General features: G+C 43.0%; 1 protein-coding gene across 3 annotated transcripts in view; it reads left to right on the top strand.

Moving 5' to 3' along the window:
- The window catches only part of LOC119720730 (centrosome-associated protein 350-like), a 41,332-nt gene that overhangs the window by 6,379 nt on the left and 15,683 nt on the right, over window positions 1–19,270 (top strand). For all 3 annotated transcript variants that reach the window (XM_038190549.1, XM_038190550.1, XM_038190548.1), the window contains exons 2-12: window positions 6,438–6,576; window positions 8,152–8,195; window positions 8,534–8,731; window positions 9,627–9,693; window positions 10,864–12,755; window positions 12,901–13,216; window positions 13,615–13,983; window positions 14,784–14,968; window positions 15,994–16,339; window positions 17,828–18,027; window positions 18,374–18,522. In XM_038190549.1, coding sequence (XP_038046477.1) covers window positions 6,495–6,576; window positions 8,152–8,195; window positions 8,534–8,731; window positions 9,627–9,693; window positions 10,864–12,755; window positions 12,901–13,216; window positions 13,615–13,983; window positions 14,784–14,968; window positions 15,994–16,339; window positions 17,828–18,027; window positions 18,374–18,522 — 3,848 coding nt within the window. In that variant the 5' untranslated portion in view covers window positions 6,438–6,494. The remainder of the gene's footprint in view (window positions 1–6,437; window positions 6,577–8,151; window positions 8,196–8,533; window positions 8,732–9,626; window positions 9,694–10,863; window positions 12,756–12,900; window positions 13,217–13,614; window positions 13,984–14,783; window positions 14,969–15,993; window positions 16,340–17,827; window positions 18,028–18,373; window positions 18,523–19,270) is intronic.

Below are 19,270 nucleotides of genomic sequence, written 5' to 3'. Positions count from 1 at the left end.
CTTTAGTTTTTTGGCTTGTTTTCTTAATCTTTTTCTGGGGGAGGAGGGTACGGTTAGAGTTTGTTTATTGTTTTGTTTTAAAAACTGAACAGTACCTGTATTTTAAATGATGTGCCTAATGAAATGCTTGGTCTGTGTATTGGAGTTTTATTTTGGAAGATAAATTGTGACATTTGTAGCGCTCTCCTTTGTATCAACAATCTGAAAGCGCAAATACAATTATTCCCCATTCATCAGGCCACGGGACCACACGACAGCTGATATCAGCCCATACTCGGTCCTCTACCCTCACAGGTACCCATTTACATGTTGACTCCTGGGTGGAGAGTAGCAATTGTAGTTAAGTGTCTTGCCCAAGGGCACAAACACCATGTTCCTGACAGGGTTCAGACCCACGCACCATCGTACATGAGTCAAACACAGTTAACCACCGGACCATGGCATCCTACATTTTAAGATACTCTAACCCCTAAGCATTTTGGTTAGAAACTTTCATGTGTACAATTGAGAATTGTTTTTGTTTTGCTGAAGTAGTTTTTTTGTGATTCCTGGAATGAACTAAAACTTTAAAATAGTGTTTGTGTTCAAAATGCCGTAACTTGAAAAGTACATGAGCAACCTGAACGATATTTGTACTAAAAGAAAGCTTAACCCTAACTGCCCTGAACCCTTCAAAATCCTCTTTGCCAAAGTGGAGGAATTTGGAGGATTGAGGTTACATGGCAAAAGTGCGTTACTGATTTCGTAGGATGCACTTTGTCAAGGTCTTGGGCAGGAACTTGTGTTGTTTTTGCTCAGCCATGCATAAATAAAGGCCTGGATTATGCTTGAAATCCTCCGTACTGCTCCAAGATGTCACTGGCCAAGACTCAACATATTGACAGTCCCTGCTGCAGGATTTTGCAGGATTCAGGCAGTGGTCACCCTTCCACGGACCATATTCAAGAAATATTGGAGGAATTTAAATAATGAAAGGTTTGCGGAAACACCATGTGCGGATAATTTCTCAACTAAGAAAATGGTTCTGAAAAGAACCAGAGGTATAAACTCGACGTTCCGGTCAGTATGCTCTGACCGTCTTCAGGAGAATGAGCATACTGACCGGAACGTCGAGTTTATACCTCTGGTTCTTTTCAGAACCATTCTCTTAGTTGAGAAATTATTCGCACATGGTGTTTCCGCAAACCTTTCATTATTTTGTATCTCCACCATGCAAAGCCTCAAATCTTACTTACATATAATGGAGGAATTTGCAGGATTGAGGCTATATGCTATTTTTCCATGAGGGCTATTGGAGGATTTTGCAGGATTGAGGCTACATCCTAGCAAAAAGGCCTAGGGAGTTAGGGTTAATGACTGGGCTTTCATATCCTAGATTTTGAAAGTGCTACAGGCAAAACTTCATTCAAAAATCGGTCCCGCCATTTGGGATGCGTTTTTTTTTTTTACTCACTCTGTATTCAATAAGCAGTTTTGCAGCTCAGTATCATTCATTTCTCTTGCAAATTTACAGTTGAAAATGGATCACTAGGGTGACTGTCCGTACGAAAAACAAACGCCTGCTAATTTGCGGCGGTTTTACTCCAGGGTGTCTCGGTCTGTCTATTTATATCTCGATGACTGTACTTTTTCCCAGGGTTGCGTGATCCCTGGCATCAATTGCAGTTGTGTATTTGGGGCATGAACGGATATGGCAACTTTTTAAGCAGGCCAGACAAATATATACCCTGCGAAGATCTGTGGATAATTCTGTGGATTTGTGGGTTTCGGGTCCAATGTGGGGGGTTGTGTCCATGGGCAAGACAGTTTGTCACAATTTGCTTCTCTCCAGCAAATTCCTTAAACAACATGCCAAATCCTAGCACGATGTTCATTGTATGCACTGCATCTAAGGATTTTCTTCCCAATCCCCTATTGTAAAACATACAGGGTGAGTCAAAAAAAGCGGAACCCAAACCCCCCAAAAATATATTTCATATTTAATAAAATATGTAGCACCAAAATTAATAATGACTGGAAAACCAATTTCATAAGCTACTTTTAGATGAAAAAATTACTGAAATTGGTCAATCCGTTCAAAGAATATCACCATTTAAATGCAATGACCCTAAAACCTGTCTCGTCCAAAAAAAAAGCAATTTATTGTGTGTTTTGACTGTTTGGAACAACAAAGAAAATGACACAGAATACTTGTTCCAACAACTGTCACCAACTGTATACACAATATCTTTCTTAAAAACCCTGATTAGGCAAACAATATGATTTATAATATCTACTTTCTTTAAAAGATGAGCCTTCAAGTTCAAAAGGATTTTGTTGAATATTTTTAACGTTTAAACTGAGATTTTATCGCTGGTGATGTTTGAAGACAATGTGACGACGATGATCCTTGAAATCGCATTTTTTGGACGAGACAGGTTTTAGGGTCATTGTGTTTAAATGGTGATATTGTTTGAACAGATTGATCAATTTCAGTAATTTTTTCATCTAAAAGTAGCTATTGAAATTGGCTTTCCAGTCATCATTATTTTTGGTGCTACATATTTTTTTAAAAATATGAAATATAATTTTTGGGGTTTGGGTTCCACTTTTGTTGACTCACCCTGTATTTTAAACAACAAACAAAATTCCCAAGTTGCAGACAAGGTACAATGTAGTAAGAAAAATTGTAACTTTCACTGTGAATGAGGGGAAACCCCTAATAAAAAGGACTATTTTCAGCCACCGATAGATATTCTCCTCAATCTTACAATATCCCGCAAAACCCCTGGATGGATTATGATGGATTAAACCCCAGTTGCAACAAGCTTTCCATGTTATTAATTCTGTAGCTCCTAAGTTTCCACTAACGCAATCTGCAAATAAGATGTCGTACTGATGTAATAGGTTTCATCCGGTAAGCCCATAGGTGCTTAAAACGATGTCATTATTCAAGGAATCAATGAGCTTGCGGGTTGTTCAGCCCGTAAGAAAGCAGAACGTTTTGCGGCCACCTGCAAACGAGATGACAGGCGTTGATGTAAAACTGTGGTTACCGGCCCAGAAAGGGGGGGGGGGGGGGTGGGGGAGAAAGAGAGGCCAAGGTTTGCCATGTGACTCACGGTTTGTGGCAGGCGGCGGAACGTGTTAACCTTGTCCCAAGTTGCGGAGTTTGACAGTTGGGGCAGGGTTGCGTTCAATACCGCGAGAGCTCGCGTGCTCCGGTCGAAGGGGAAATTGAATCAGGCACTTGGGGAATTAATTATTAAAGGGCCAGGCTTGTTTTGCAGACAAGAAGCTGAGTTCGTTAACCATAACATTACTACATGTACATGCACCTTTAACAATTGGGGCAAATGAAGCACTTTTATTATGTTGTACTTTCTGTTTTTACTCCTTGTTGAACGATACCTTGGCGTGGTAGGGCGGTGTAAGGATTAACAAGTGGGGTGATGTGAGGCAGTTCAACTTTGGCTTAATACAGGGTGAGTCAAAAAAAGCGGAACCCAAACCCCAAGTAGTATATTTCATATTTTAAAAAAGATGTAGCACCAAAAACAATAATGACTGGAAAGCCAATTTCATAAGCTACTTTTAGATGAAAGAATTACTGAAATTGGTCAATTCGTTCAAAGAATATCACCATTTAAACACAATGACCCTAAAACCTGTCTCGTCCAAAAATGCGATTTCAACAATCGTCGTCACAATTGTCTTCAAACATCACCAGCGATGAAATCTTAGTTTAAACGTTAACAATATGCAACAAAGTCCTTTTGAAGGCCCGTCTTTTCAAAAAGTCGATTTTATAAATCATATTGTTTGCCTAACCAGGGTTGTTAATCAAAATATTGTGTACTACAGTTGGTGACAGTTGTTGAAACAAGTATTCTGTGTCATTTTCTTTGTTGCTCCAAACAGTCAAAACACACAATAAATTGATTTTTTGGACGAGACAGGTTTTAGGGTCATTGCGTTTAAATGGTGATATTCTTTGAACGGATTGAGCAATTTCAGTAATTTTTTCATATCTAAGAGTAGCTTTTGAAATTGGCTTTCCAGTCATTATTATTTTTGGTGCTACATATTTTGTTAAATGTGAAATATATTGTTTGGGGTTTGGGTTCCGCTTTTTTTGACTCACCCTGTATACCATTTGAGTAGCAAGTGTCATTATTTGTATATTTAGTGTCCTCTTGATTTTTTTGGGAGGAGGAGGCAGTCAAAAATGTGTTATGTACGCTGGTTAGAATCAGCATAAACATATTGAACAAATCTGTCATGTCTGTTCAATTCAATCCCTTCTTTTTCTTGAAAAGAATACATTTTGAGTCCTACTTCCCAAAATTATTTATACATGTACAGTATACATGACATATGTATCAGTTCACGTCAGATGAGGTGTGCACGCGCAAAGGTTTTGCGGTATTCGGAACGGATGACGGATAGACACGCAACGAACGAGACCGGAAATATCTGTCTGCGACCCGCTCGCAACAAGCGAGGCTGGAAATATCAGGGTGTGCTACCTGCAGATGACGGCCTGAACCCGTCTTGCATCCAGGTCCGTGAAAAACAGTCCCTCCCCTAGGTCCGGTCATGTCAAAACAATCCCAGCGCGAAAAGGTTAACATGCGTTTCCGTGACAACTGGCAGTGATTTTTTTTCCCCTTCAAGTTCTCGTTTTTTTAGTTGGTAGCTTTGATTGTTTTCTTCAAAAAGCAAAAATCTGAAATGGAATACATGTATATCCGTCCTGTTCTGTAAGTAAACGAAAAAACTCTATGTAAACGCTAGTCACTGAATCCGTATTCCAGTGACTAATACATGTGGTACAAGTTATGGTCAGCCATTGTGTTTTGGAAAGATTTTTTTCCCCCGCTGTACGCACTTGTACGAGTGCAGTTCAAGAACGTGGGAAAAGTTGTCCTCAAAACAAAACTCGGCGCCGACCAAACTTCCATGACTAATACAATACACAAATGTGTCACGTAGACCAGAGGGCTGAAGTACACACATTGGAACGGCTTCCAGTGACACAATCTTCCAGAAGGTTTTCTTACGGATCTGTACCTTTCCTCAATTGTTTCGTTGACTTATTCCGGAAAAGCAACACCATCCGGTAACATGTCATACTGGTGCGACATCATTTCCCCAATTCGACAACTCGGCCACCAACAAATAAAACTTTGTTTCCGTGGCTTGCCCTTGTTAAACAAAATGACTTCCTCATTTGTTGATATTTTTGATTTGAAGGAAATGAAGTATGTATTGTGTATAGAATTTCACGCTCAACCAAAAAAGTTATGGCACCGTTTTGCTTCCTGATTTACAGCCTTACAACAAACAACGTTTTGTTTTTGAAAGCCCTGCCAAGCTCAAATGCTATCCTTTATGATGAACATACATGTAAATGCACACGTACTTCCTTTTTGAAAATCTGGATATCATGTTCAGGTTATTTTATTTCACATGGTACTTAAAACTTTGTACGGTTTGACTGTTTACATAAACAACTTTCAAAGAAAAACACATTTCCACTTTCGGGATTTCTGTTTTTAACTTCACATGAATTCTGACTACAAAAGTAAACAATGTTTACTTTTGTGATAGGAATTCACATGAAGTTAAAAAGGAAATCCTGAAAGTGAAAATGGATTTTTCTTTGAAACTTGTTTTGCTTTCCCCCGTTTGCTTTGGTTTTACTTTTATTCACAGTTTAAAATGGACACTAATACGTACATGTACATACGTGCATGTACAAGAACATGTACATGTGTACATGTACATGTTAAACCTCATCCCATGGAAACATGTACATGTACATGTATGTGCATTCTTGTTTAGTACCGGTAACTGTGGACTACACCCCTGGTACTATGGGGACCGAAGACGCTATGGGGACAGCGGAAAGTCCCCACAACTCTATCCTAATTACCTGAAAAACTTCACCATAACGCGGTGACGGCATATACGTGTTTGCACATTTATACATTTTTGCCTACATGTACATGTACCTGTACATGTACATGTATGCCTATGTAAAACATGTGTACATGTATACATGTAAAACATGTGTACGTTTACATGTAAACATGTGCACATGTACATGTACATGTACATGCGTACCTGTGTACATGTTGTACATGTGTACATGTGTACATGTTGTACATGTGTACATGTTGTACATGTGTACATGTTGTACATGTGTACATGTTGTACATGTGTACATGTTGTACATGTGTACATGTTGTACTTGTGTACATGTGTACCGGTACATGTGCAGTATACTGCTAAGCAGTAGTGCTTAGTGTTTTCGTTTTGCTTTCCCTTGAAATTGTTCCAAGACCATCACTGGTACTAGGTCACATGGTTACATGTAAGTTCGGAGAAAAGGGACATCCAGGGGCCTAGAAATGATTTTGTTTCGTTTTTATTCTTTCTCTGGCAATTAACAGGTGCAGTTAAATTGTGCAAATCCAGCTGTCGAGTGATACTACCGTTATGCCCACACCATGTCAGGTGGCATCAGAGTACGTCGTGTAGCAGACCCTACGCCGGTTCAGCGGGGGCCGGCGCCGTTCCCTAGCTACGACGGTGAGTACGGAACAAGGGGATTTATCATCACATTATTGAGGAGTAATGTAACCATGGTTACTGTAGCACAAGTTTGTGAAAAGGCCAGATACAATGTTCATTCAGTCGTTTGATTAACCCTATAGAGGCATTGTTGGTGGGTGTGATCTCAAGCTTGCAAAATCCTCTAACTGCCTCCATGTTAAAGTAGCATACAGCTTCAATCCTACCAAATCATCTGTTCTTTCTTGAATGTGATCCTTGGAGGGGTGAAAACTGCCTCAATCCTGCAGAATCCTCCAGCAATCATTGTCAATATGTTGAGGCAGAGCCAGTGACATCCTGGAGCGGTGCGGAGGATTTGAAGTACAAAATAGGCCTGAATTTGTGCACGGCTGAGCATGAACAACACAAGGTCCGGCCCAAGACCTTGACACAGCGCATCCTTCGAAATCAGTCACACATTTTACGAGCTAGCCTCAATCCTGCAAAATCTTCCATTGTTCAAAGAAGATTATTTTTTTAGGGGGTGTCCTTTTTTTAGGGGAGGGGGTCTTTTTTATTATGTCATTTTAAAAAAAAAAATTAAATTTTTTTCCCCACCTTTCTTTCCTTCAAATTTCTTGCTTTATAACAGTAATAATGAATGTTTGTGAGTGCAATGGAAAGAATAATTTCATGAGGTGACATCTGTCACTGAATAAAATTATTCTTTCTATTGCACGAACGTAAAACATTCATTATTTGTGTATAACACCTGAATAAATCCTCGTCATCTGATTGGTTGACTTTTAATAGCCAATTTATTCAGGTTAAAAATTGTTTACAAGTTTGACAAGTTCAGAGTTATCATATTATGCAAACTGTTCAACAGGTTGAGACCTATAATATTCAATTTATCTCACCTTACATGCCTTAAAACTTTTCCATAAGTTTAGAACTCAAACAGTTCAATAAGTCCAGAACTTTTATTGCCAATTTAAACACCACAGCGCCACCTTCGGCAACATGTGCAGTGACAGTGCAATGGTACTTCTAATCACAGTGCAATAGTACTACCATTGCACTGCGCGTTGCGCGCCACGCGGTTGGTACGAATAATTCAAGACGTGATCAACGATCCACCAATCAGATGACGGGGATTTATTCAGGTGTTGTATAATATGTGATATACACACATGGAAATGATAGAATACGCAATTCAGTTACATGTACCGTCAGTTACATGTACCTAAATTGACTGTTTATATTGCCTACCAGTACATTTCAGCAGCCTCTCTGAATTACTTGTACACACATACTTTGAATTACATGTACCTCTATATTGCAAGGTGCCGCTGTATTATTTTTGAAGTCGTAAAGTTTTATAGCTGCAGTGTCTGGCATTTTGCGCTCAGTGCTACCCAATTTGACCCAAAAAGAGAAGAATTTGTAATTGATTCTTCAACAAGTACATATCTCGAAAGCAAAAATGTAAAAATAAAAGGTGTGGTTCTAGTACAATCACATTAGAAACTTAGCGATATAAACATTCAGATATATATATTTTAATTTTTTTGTTTAGAATGGCCATCATTTTTCGGTTTCACTTTTCAGATTTGACAACTGCCTGGGACAATCATGCTGAAGCAAAGAGTGCAGTAAGTGAAAATTGTTTCATTGAAATAAATACACATTTGCAAAGTAGCGTGTCTCACAAAAACCAAACCCTCAAAGTGGGCTCTTTTGCACAGCTTTACATACAACGCAAATATCAGCCGACATTTGAAGAAGAAAAAAGGTTTAAAAAAAAGAAAAAGAAAAAAGCCGCGTCGCCGCACCACTTTTGTGGCAAGCTCCATACCAGAAACCGGAGACTTTGAATAGTCTGAATAGTTCTGTGTTCAAATGTTTCCGAAATGTTGTCACTGAGTCAGACTGTTGGATTTCTTGAGTTAAATAGGATGGATCATCTAAATGTTAATTTTTTTTTGTCCAGCTTCGTAGGACAGAAGCCAGGCTACAAAAGGCGGAGTCTTACAGCAACAACGCCTACAGCTCTAGTAGTCAGGAGCCCCGAGGCATACTGAGCCCCGGCTACAAACATCACCTGGCTGGCATGGAGGATCTGTCAAGAGTCCGGGTACCAGTCGATAGAGTCCCCTCAATGGAGATAGGGAGCAGGCATCTTAGCCAGGTGAGTTTTTTTCAAACATTTTGCTCTGAAAGGAAAATAAAAAAACAACACACAAGTTGATAAAAGTACTGACTGTGATCATGGTGATGAGATGATTTTCTAATTTTGTTATGAGAGCCAAGGAAAGATATAACATTTGCAATCATCAAAAAACGAAATGATCAAATTATCACAAAATACCTTACTGGATTGTTAGGGAATGACAGTCTAAAGCATCCTGTAACATCATGGCACCTGGTGTGCTGACATTTTCTAGAAAAATTGTATTTTCCCAACGCTGGTCGGCTGACCAGCATTGGAGAAAAATGTTTTGTTTTTTCCAGTGCTCCTAATTTTTCATATTTAGTAATATTCCGCATTGTCTTTGCAATTGATGACACACATGTGAAGGGGTACAAGCCAACTGGACTGATTCTCTGACCTTACAATTCAGAAAAGTCTATAAATTGCTCTGTTTCATCTTAAGTGGGGTCAGGGAACCAGACACCAAAAACATGTTGGTTTTTCCAGCATCTACGAGCGCTAAACATGAAACAAGTCATTTCAACAATATTTGCTATAACATACTAATCCTCCCAATCTCATTTATTTCTGAAAATTACAGCAAAACTAAATGTTGTACATTCCTTTTAAAACTAAATTTTTACCGGAATAAACCAAATGGAACAGCTCAAGTATTTTTGAAGAAGCACCCCAACAACTGATACTTAAACACTCCAATGAAATGCCACCTTGCCCAACTTGGAATCAGCCCGAAAAGGCCGGGTTTGCCCAACTTGGAAGAGTCATGACAGTTGCTTCTGCGCATGTAGTCTTTCTGTAGAAAGGCCTGTTCCAATTTGGGAACTGTCAGAAACTAGAAATAATTGTTCTCTAACTTTTTTGTTTTCTATAGTCCTCAAATCAATTCAGCCGTTTCAACCACAGCAGAGATACGACCAGGAAGAGAGTTACAATAGTTGGTGAGTTTCATCATCAATTTCTGATTTTGTTTAATCTCTAGAAAACATTCAGTTCTTATTGACCTATCCCAATTTTTGTCAGAAATCCCACTGCCTAAATTTAATCATTTCTGGCACTTTTTAATTACTGCAGTTAAAGCTGCGTTCCCCTGTTCATGAACAATTTTCATTTTTTTTCTCTTGAAATATTTTTGTTCTATTCCAAAAAACCAACCTCCCCATTTTGTGGATGTCTGCAACCTCTGAAAAACAGGCTTTTGTTTTGAGCACAAACAGATCCACTTTTTTCGAGCAGACTGACTCCTGGTCCGTACATTTAATTCCCCACGAGAGAACGGAATTATCGTCTGGCAGCCAATAATTTGAAATTGTAAAGTAATAATTCAGTAACTTAACATCAGCCGATTTTGTTTTGGGTCGATGTCTCATTCAAAAGTGAATAACTATTGTATTGCTAGAAATTAAAGAGGTTGTGGAATGCTCGAAGACTTTTCCGTCATTGTTTGGGTATATGTAGCCTAAGGTTTGATGAAATAAAAACGACTATTGTTTCTGTCATGAAATGAGTACAAAGGGTACTTTTGAGAGCTATTTTTCAGGTCCTGTTTCGACCCGAAGGTGCAATTTGTGTAAAAGTCGTCGTTGCGGGCAGCAAACAAAACACAGTAAATCGTGACGTAATAAACAGGACTCGTTTATGCTACTCTGCATCGGGAGTCCTGTTTATCACGTCACGATTTACTGTTTTTTGTTTGCTGCCCGCAACGATGACGTTTACACAAATTGCACGTTCGGGTCGAAACAGACATGACAGGACTTGAAAAACAGCTCTCAAAAGTACCTTTTGTACTCATTTTATGACAGAAACAATAGTCGTTTTTATTTCATCACACCTTAGGCTACATATACCCGAAAAATGACGGAAATGTCTTCGAGCATTCCACAACCTCTTTAAGCAATTTACAAAAGGAATCTATTTTTCAGGATGAAACTGGAAAATAGCATGAGATACATCTTAAACAATTTTACTAGGAAGTTACCTAAATCTGCCAAAAGCCAACACTGATTGATACAAACTTGGGGAAAAACCGGAACAGACTTTGGTGGATGTTGTTTTGTCAAGACGAATTCATTTGTAAATTTGAACTATGTCATCTCTTTGCACCTCAGATAACCTTGACGCTGACCAAGGTTCGTCCCGTCTCCACTCCCCACCGAGAAACAAGAGAGAACGGTTCGCGGGAGTCGGGAATCTAGACTCACTGAGCCCGTCCAGGAGTATCGACAACGCCCAGATTCACAGGCTGGAGGACCAGCTGAAATCCCTCTCCAAGACTCTCAAGTCTTCAAACTTTGAAGGCGATCGAACACGTTCCCAGAGGGACAACTACGGAGTTCGGACGACTGATAGAGATTGGGTCAGTGGCTCCTCTCACGTGGAGAGTTACGATCAACGGACTGCGCCGAAAATGAACGCTTTGTCTCCATCCAGCCAGGAGATTCTGAGTCGGGGATCAGCTAACATGTCCATCGACAACAGCACGGCGGTGCGAGTCCTGAATGATTTGCCCTCGAGGCAGCATCTGGAGCGTGACAGGAACCAGTCGCAGAGGAACTATGGGTACCGGGAAGAGTACGTCCCCGCCTACGAGCGGCTGTACGGAGCCTGCCCAGGGGAGCGGTCATCCGAAGGACAGGAGACTTTCATCAAGGAGGCAGAATCGGATGCGAGGGAACGAGATGCTGTTAGGCAGAGATTGCGGGAGAGCAGGAAGCTGGCGTCGGGGGGAAGCGCCTCAGATCACATGGAGAGACTCCGGGAGAAGGTAGAACAACAGAAAGCAGCTGTAGCCAGCAACAAGCCGGCGGTTTCCGACAGGACGTGGCATCGGGAGAGCGACCCCGTCGTCCTTCATGACCTGGACGGAGAAAAGGATTCCCTCCTGGCTGGCTTCCCACCTTCCACGGGGAAGTCCACAGTCCGTAAAGTTGCTACAGCTCCAGCCGCGCCAGCGTACAAGGGTTTCAGCGAAGTGGAGACCTGCTTCCAGATGCCAGACGGGAAGGTGGTCACGGAAGACCACCTCACACGGAAAACCAGTCGGAAGACACGAGAAAAGTCAACCGACCGTGGGACGGGGAAAGCGGTGGTTCTGGAAGACCGCGCCTTGAAGCCAAGCAAAGCCCTTCAGCAGCAGAATAAACCGGAGCAGTTGTCCAGGTCAGGCCGAACTGTTCGAAAGGTTCACAAAGCCCCCAAGGTCCCGGACAAGAGACCTAAGCGGCCTGACCGCAGCAAGGATATCATCTCCACAACTGCGTGGAGAGAGGGTCAGAAGACCGTCTTAAAGATCCTAGGACCTCCTCCAGAGAAGCCCAAAACAAAGAGTCCAGCTCCCCATTCGCCCCCAACCCATGACACGGAAGACCCACCATCAACTAAAACCCAGGACCAACCAGTCCCTATGGAAGAGAGAACTAAAGATGACATCTCAGATGCCGAGTTGTCCGAACATCCTCTTGAAACTGAGGAGATCATTGAAGACAAGCGGGAAGCTAGTCCTGCACCTGATCTGGACAAGCTTCCCTCGGAAGCCAAGAATGTCCTGGAGGACCTCCATCTAGACCCTTACAGCGAGGATGAAAAACCACCACCCAAGCAAAAGGAATCCAAGACAGCTCCAAAGGCTGCCAAGAAGAAGTCAACCAAGTCAGCTAAGCAAAACCAAGACCCAACATTCCCGACAGAGCGGGTCCGTCACTACGACACGGACAATGTCCGCAAGTACATGGCCAAGCAGAAGGCAGAGCGTCGCCGCAAGCTCCTGGAGGAGAAGAAAGAACGGAAGCTAGCCCAGGAACGGAAGCAAGAGCAACTCCAGGAGCTAAGCAAGAAGCAGAAGGATAGCGTCCGCTTGAGCCAGAGGGCTCGCAACGTCGTGACAAACAGCCAACTCGGAGAAACCTTCTCCAAAGGACCAACGGAAGAGGTCAACGGTGGTCAACTCAACGGCTTGGATCAGCTTCCAAGGCACCATCCCTTTCGTCAAGATGGCAAGAAGGTATCGTGTAATAAAATCTTTTGTCAACCTTCTGAATTTCTCACAAGTTCTGTTCAGAACTCCTTGTAACATACAATTTGTATAACATTGTTCTAACAACTGGTTTAGTTTTCTTGACATCCTCGTTCTTTGTTTTCTCGTGAAGATGGACGTAACCAGCTCGGACAAGGAGAACAAAAACATCTGGAGCACCTCCAGCAGCGACAGTAGCACCCAGTCCAGCCTGCCCTCGGACCCGCCCCACAGCCCCTCGGACCAAGCCCTGCCCGCCCATGCCGAACCGCACGGCAGGATGCCCGACGATAACAACACAACGGGCGAGCAGCCGCCGCGACCGACTTCCCCCATTGGCGTTGTTATCACGCAGATGGCTGGGGGCGTGTCTGACCGAGGTCAAGGGCCGGTGGGAGATGACCCAGTTCAAAGAGCACAGGTCATGCAGCCATCCATCGTTGGACTAGGTGGGTTCCATTGACATCCATGATCATTTCTTTCAAAGTTTTGAACCTCCGAGCTCTGTTGCTGTCTTGCAAACCTGTCATCATACAGAGACCGTTTGTTTTTTATGCTTGAATTTGAACATTGTCTGGCATCTGATATAGCAATGCAGTGACCAAAAGTCTGAAGGGAATTGTTTTGGTGTGGGGGGGGGGGGTCTTTCCAAAGTACGCCGCAATATGACTTTGTGCATAACTTTGTACTTAAAACTGGCACATCTTTGCAAATAAATTGGACTCAGAGCACTCTCTGTAAATTGATGCAAAACTAGGTGTTGGATTTTCAAAAAGTTGAAGTGTTGGATATTAAATATTATGTTACTCAATTTGACATCACTAATTATACTGTTTATTCTTAAAAGGGCTTTTGAGCAAAGCACCCCTTCCAACTTCGTCAGCCCCCTCCGGAATCTCAACGGCCACTCGCAGCAAAGCAGACAGGATCCAGGCCCTCAAGGCAACAGCTGCCGCGTTACAGGGCAAAATAGACAATGAAGTCAAGAAACTAACCGGAGACTACCAGCCCCAGGCTGTTCCTTCCCCAGGGGACGCTGACAGGTGGGCTTACCCCTCCGGCACGAGAATGGCCACCCCGAGCCGCAGTGTGCATTTCATTGGGAGCGCCGTTGAATCGCCAGCGTGGGTGAACGACAGTCCCGAGGTTGGTACCCGGTATCAGCGCATGGTTGGGAGCGACAGGGACCATCGAGTGTTCACCGGTTCCTTGCCTGGTAAGATACATTTATGAATTTTGATAGATATTTTATACAAATCATTAGTCCTCCTGCTGTTTGAACAGTCACAAACAGTCAAAAAATCAATCCTCTTCCCCTGCCGTGCCTTTTACACAGGCTAGTCACCAACAGTCAGATCATATTGCAAGCAAGCACTGTGAGTAGTCAAATTCAGTCAATACACACAAAAGCAGACAACTGGTAGACACAGCTGGCTTATCAATCACCTACAGTCAAAACATAGCTGTATCAAGTCACATAAACAGTCAGAGCCTATATGTAGGCTGAGAGCTCTTAACTGTTGAAAACTGTCACTTGATTGATTTTGACTGAAAGGAAACTTTGCACAGAACGTGTGCAGACAACTATGGAGAAGTAAGGTTTAGGCCTTCCACAGACAAAAGCAGGTGACTGGTAAGCACAGCTGGCTTATCAATCTCCTACAGTCAAAGCATAGCTGTATCAGGTTTCAAAACAATCACAGCCAGTCAATCCTGCTTTACGAAGGCAGGGAGCACTCAACTGTTCAGAACAGTCACTTGATTGATTTTGACTGCCGGGCTGGCCTTGTTAAAATTGCCAGCCAGAGAGGGAGGGTTAACATGCACATTGACCAATGAAAACACTGCTGTTGGCTCATGCATATTTATGAGGTGTAATACTGTCAAACAGGTACAGGGAGCCTGTCGGCCTTGTTGAAATTGCCAGCCAGAGAGGGAGGTTTAACATGCACATTGACCAATGAAAACACTGCTTTTGGCTCATGCATATTTATGAGGTGTAATACTGTCAAACAGGTACAGGCTCCCTGTCAGCCCAGGCGCAGCTGGCCCTGGACGTCTCTGACCAAGAGAACGCAGCGACTCGGATCCAGGCAGCCTACCGCGGCCACAGCGTCAGGCAGAGACTAGACTGGAACTTACCATCGGGACTGACGCTGGGCGATGCCGTCAGGGGGAAGACTTCAAACGCTATACCTGAGGTACAAGAACCGCTGTATTTTTGCCAGGACAGTAGTGATGGATGAGGCATTTTCAACCGTAACCCCTGGCGTCTTTTACTAGGAACTGGACCAAATCCATCAAAATTCAGCAACCACTGTGCGTCCAATACAAAACTGTCCATGACATAATGGAATCCACCACAGACGCACTGGTTTGACATTCATGGACTTGCTACACATGGCTTTTATCACAAGAGCAGTACAGGAAGCTAGGCAAAATCAATCGGATGTCCCTAGCACTGCTTCAGGCCATTAGGCCCAAGTCCATCATACGCCATCAATATTTAGTCACGCCAGGCCTTCTGGACCAAGTCCCCCAAAATCCACCAAAGTAGGGGATGGATATTGATGGAGTTGGGGTGGTTAGGGTTAAAGGGCCCATGCAGTGTAATTTTTTAATGCAATCCTTGAAAAAGTACCATTGTGTCCCATTTGATTCTATTTTCAATTTCGTTTTGCCATTTTCAATGGTACCCAATTACCATATTCATGAGCAAAAATGCGATGTAATTTCACGCAGAAACCTCAATGTTGCAGCTATTTCAGCACCAAAAGTTGCCGGAATTTTTGATATTTTCTTGCATAAATTTTGTTTTCTTTGGTGATTCCTTGTTGGGTCAGTACATGGCAGTAAGCCAATGAGCAAACTTTCTCACAAATATTTTCAATAAGCAAATTTTGAGTTCACAATTTGAACAGAACACCTCTAAACTGAACGGTGTCTTCCTGAAACGACGTCACAGCAACAGCGCCCTCAGTTGTCCGGAAAAGCATGACAATTTGTAAATGCTTAAAAAAGTGCACTTTTCCATGAAATTCACCAAAAGCCGATGTCAAATGTTTTTCATACGTTTCAGAGTAAAAAGTTGCACAAAATATGTTTCTAGGAAAAATTCACTTCATAGACCCTTTCTAATCGCTGTAAAATCATTTCTGTTGACTTCCAGTTCTGTATCAGAATATTTTAAATGCAGTCCAATTTACCTTCTCCCCTTTTCCATAAGGTCCACGTGTCCGGGATTGATCGGTCCATTGGCCAGTGGACCAGTCCACTTCGGGAGAGGGGTGTCAGTGTTGACGAGTCCCTCAGTGAGGGGTCGCTGTCGGACAGCGCAGCAGAGGACAAAGATTACATGCCCACGTTCAAGAGCCTACCCGTTACGCACAGTCACGTACACCAGCCACCGCCGGGTACCAGTGGAGTTAGTCCGGTTGCCATGGAATCACCCGCCTCGCCGGCTCATCCAATCAGCTTGCCACTTCACGGGGCGGATAAATGGAAGGACAGTCTGGCGGACGGACTCAGTGTTATCAACATCTACACTAGGAAGTACCAGAGCTCCAATCGAGGTAAGCTTACCAAGATCTTAGAATCTCTTAGGGCCCGTGACCATTTAGCCCCGGTATGAAAAGGGCCCCCCAGTAAGCTCGTCCCCTCCCAAGAAGTCCTCTCGTACCGTCCCAGCTACCGGCCCAGGAGCTGGTCCGGTTGCTAATCAGGAACTCCTCTATCCTGGGGTCTATTGTTTGCAAGTATTGACACATGTGATATATCCCAGAAGAAACCCGCTTGTGGTTTTCATCTCTCAGCGCGAAACAATAGAACACTTTCGTCGGCACAGATCAAAACCCCTGCCATGTGGTTTCGCGCACAATGGGACCGTAAATTACCAAGGCATTATGGAAGGATTTTATCTTTAAGTCTGCTATTGTTCTGCTCTGGATGTTCTCTGAAGGGCAATAAATTGATGCGCCTGACTGACTTCAAAACTTCTGGTCAGACAGGACCATGTACCGGACGAGACTGGGCTGAAGACCGGACTGGCTTTGGACCGGACGAGGTACCGGGGGCCCTTTGCATACCAGGGCTGAATGGTCACGGCCCCTTAGGATCTTAGAATTATATAAGTGTTCAAAACGGACCCCATAAACTCTTAGCCCTGCCAGACGCAACACAGTGCATCAGGTGTAAAAATGTGTGGAACCTTGCTGCACTGGGCCATCAACACCAGGGGTCAATTTCACGGAGCTGCTAAGCACAAAAATTTGCTTAGCACACAAAAAAGTCTGGCTTATAAAAGCAGGTAACCAGCCAAAACTCCATGTGCTTTTCATGCTAAGCAAACAGATGCTAAGCAAGCAACTGTTAAGCAGCGCCGTGAAATTGGGCCCTGTGCATAGACGGCCAATTCTGAAACAATTGAGAGCTAGTCCCATTGAACAATGCCACAGTTGTATCCTGCTGCATTCGGTGACCACAGACTCTGAGGCTGGTTGGCCTTGGGAATTTTGGCCTGATGGATCTTGCTACACTGGGCAGGCTTGTCACTTTGACAAGTGTTGCATATTGTTGTGTTGGGCAGTGTTTCTAGAGAAAATTCCCTGGGGGGGGGGGGGAGTGGGTAGGGTAAATTTACGAAGTTCATGATGATCCAAAACGTTTGTTGCTGCAGCATATTGTTTGGCTTTGGATTGATTAAGTTAATTGTCTGAAAAAAAAACATGCTTTAGTAAGATTTTAGTTTAGGATTTTGATTTTGAACTTTAGAAAAATCGGACTGCAGCATAAATACATGTGTTCAATGCCTAGTCTAGAGTCAAAACCGATTTTTCGATATTTAAGACACCGTTTCAAAAATCTGAAATGGTCTTGATTTGTCAAACTGCAGAGTTTTTATCTTAAACTCGTTCTCTTTTCCGTTGTGTTGTATCGACCGAACCAGAAAACAATCCCCTACCTCATTTCCTTAACATCATTTCAGGATAGAGCATCTTCATTCGAAGGTATTTCACTTTTTCCTCATCTGTTTTACATTTCTTGCGATCCTGGGTGTACAGCAATTGTGTACGGTCAGCTCCCCGCCGATTCCTCCCAGCCAGCCCCTAGGGATTCCTTCATCGGTTACTCCTACAATGACGACTTCACGGGCAGCGCCAGCGCCTCCCCCAAATCACCCCGCTCCAGGCAGGACGACGAGGAGCCCTACTCTGCCGATTTCACCGCCGGAAGCAGCAGCAAGACCAAGAGTAAATCAAAGGTATGTTGGCTCTGTGTCAATTTTTGCGGAGTCAGTGGTTCTGTGCATGCACCATAGAGGGCGCCATTCAAGATGGCTAAATGGGGTCACTAAAGTTGTAACTCTTGAAATCTTGCTGACTCTGCTGACTTCACCATCTAAAGCAGCAAGACAAAGAGGAAATCAGAGGTATGTTGGCTCTGTGCCAATTGTTGGAAAGTCGGTGGTTCTGTGCATTCACATAGAGGGCGCCATTCAAGATGGCCAAATGGGGTTACAAGTTTGTTGAATTCTCTCTGATCTTTGCTTGTTTCACCATCAGAGGTAGTAAGACAATTATTTTATTTTTAAATTCAATACAAACCAGTCCAAGTCGACCACATCGACTAGCAAGTCCAGCTCCAGGACTACCGACAGTCGCAAGAGGTCGTCAAGGTCAGAGGTCACAGGGCAGACACGGAGCAGGAAGGCGGACGACAACACATTGGACTTGTCGCCAATGGAAAGCTTCAGCAGGTCAGTGTTGTATTTGTGTACAGCACTTGAATTCAGTGGATTCTTAAACATTAATAAGGGAATAAATGTGTGCTCCGGAGGTTTTTATCACTCGTTTAATACCGCTTAGAGTCTGGGTGCTGATAATTACCCGAGCCGGAGGCGAGGGTAATTATCAGCACCCAGACTCTAAGCGGTATTAAACGATTGATAAATACCGACCGAGCACATATTTATTCCCATTCATAAATACCTTATCCGTAAAAAAAATTCAAATAATTCGTTCAAAAATCCTGATTTTGTTCAACAAGTTCACTTCATGCTTTTTGAAACATCCCTCTAGCAAAATAATGGAGTGTTCAGCTGGCGAGTAAGATGTAAACAACCCTTTTATGGAGATTGACGCGCGCGTAACATGTTCTGCGCGATGTCACGCAGAACGCACCTGGGGCGTTGCGTTTTGAATTTAGAACTATAAAATTCTGAGTCGCTTGTAGTGTTGCGCATGCCTACGTGAGGATTGTGAACGTTCAACCAATGAAATGGTAAGAGGCACTGGATTTTTAGGAGTCCACATTTTATTGTGACACCGGAAAAGTGTTTAAGACCAGCTAGCCATGTCTTTATCATCCGTTTAATACCGGCCACGTGACGGGCTCTCGACCAATAGGAATAGCTAAACTGTCTGAGGTATTTATGAATAAGGGAATAAATGTGTGCTCCGGAGGTTTTTATCACTCGTTTAATACCGCTTAGAGTCTGGGTGCTG

Source organism: Patiria miniata, unplaced genomic scaffold, assembly GCF_015706575.1.
Source record: "Patiria miniata isolate m_02_andy unplaced genomic scaffold, ASM1570657v1 HiC_scaffold_9, whole genome shotgun sequence".
In the NCBI taxonomy this organism is placed as follows: Eukaryota; Metazoa; Echinodermata; class Asteroidea; order Valvatida; family Asterinidae; genus Patiria; species Patiria miniata.
This window is presented reverse-complemented; position numbering and strand designations above follow the sequence as displayed.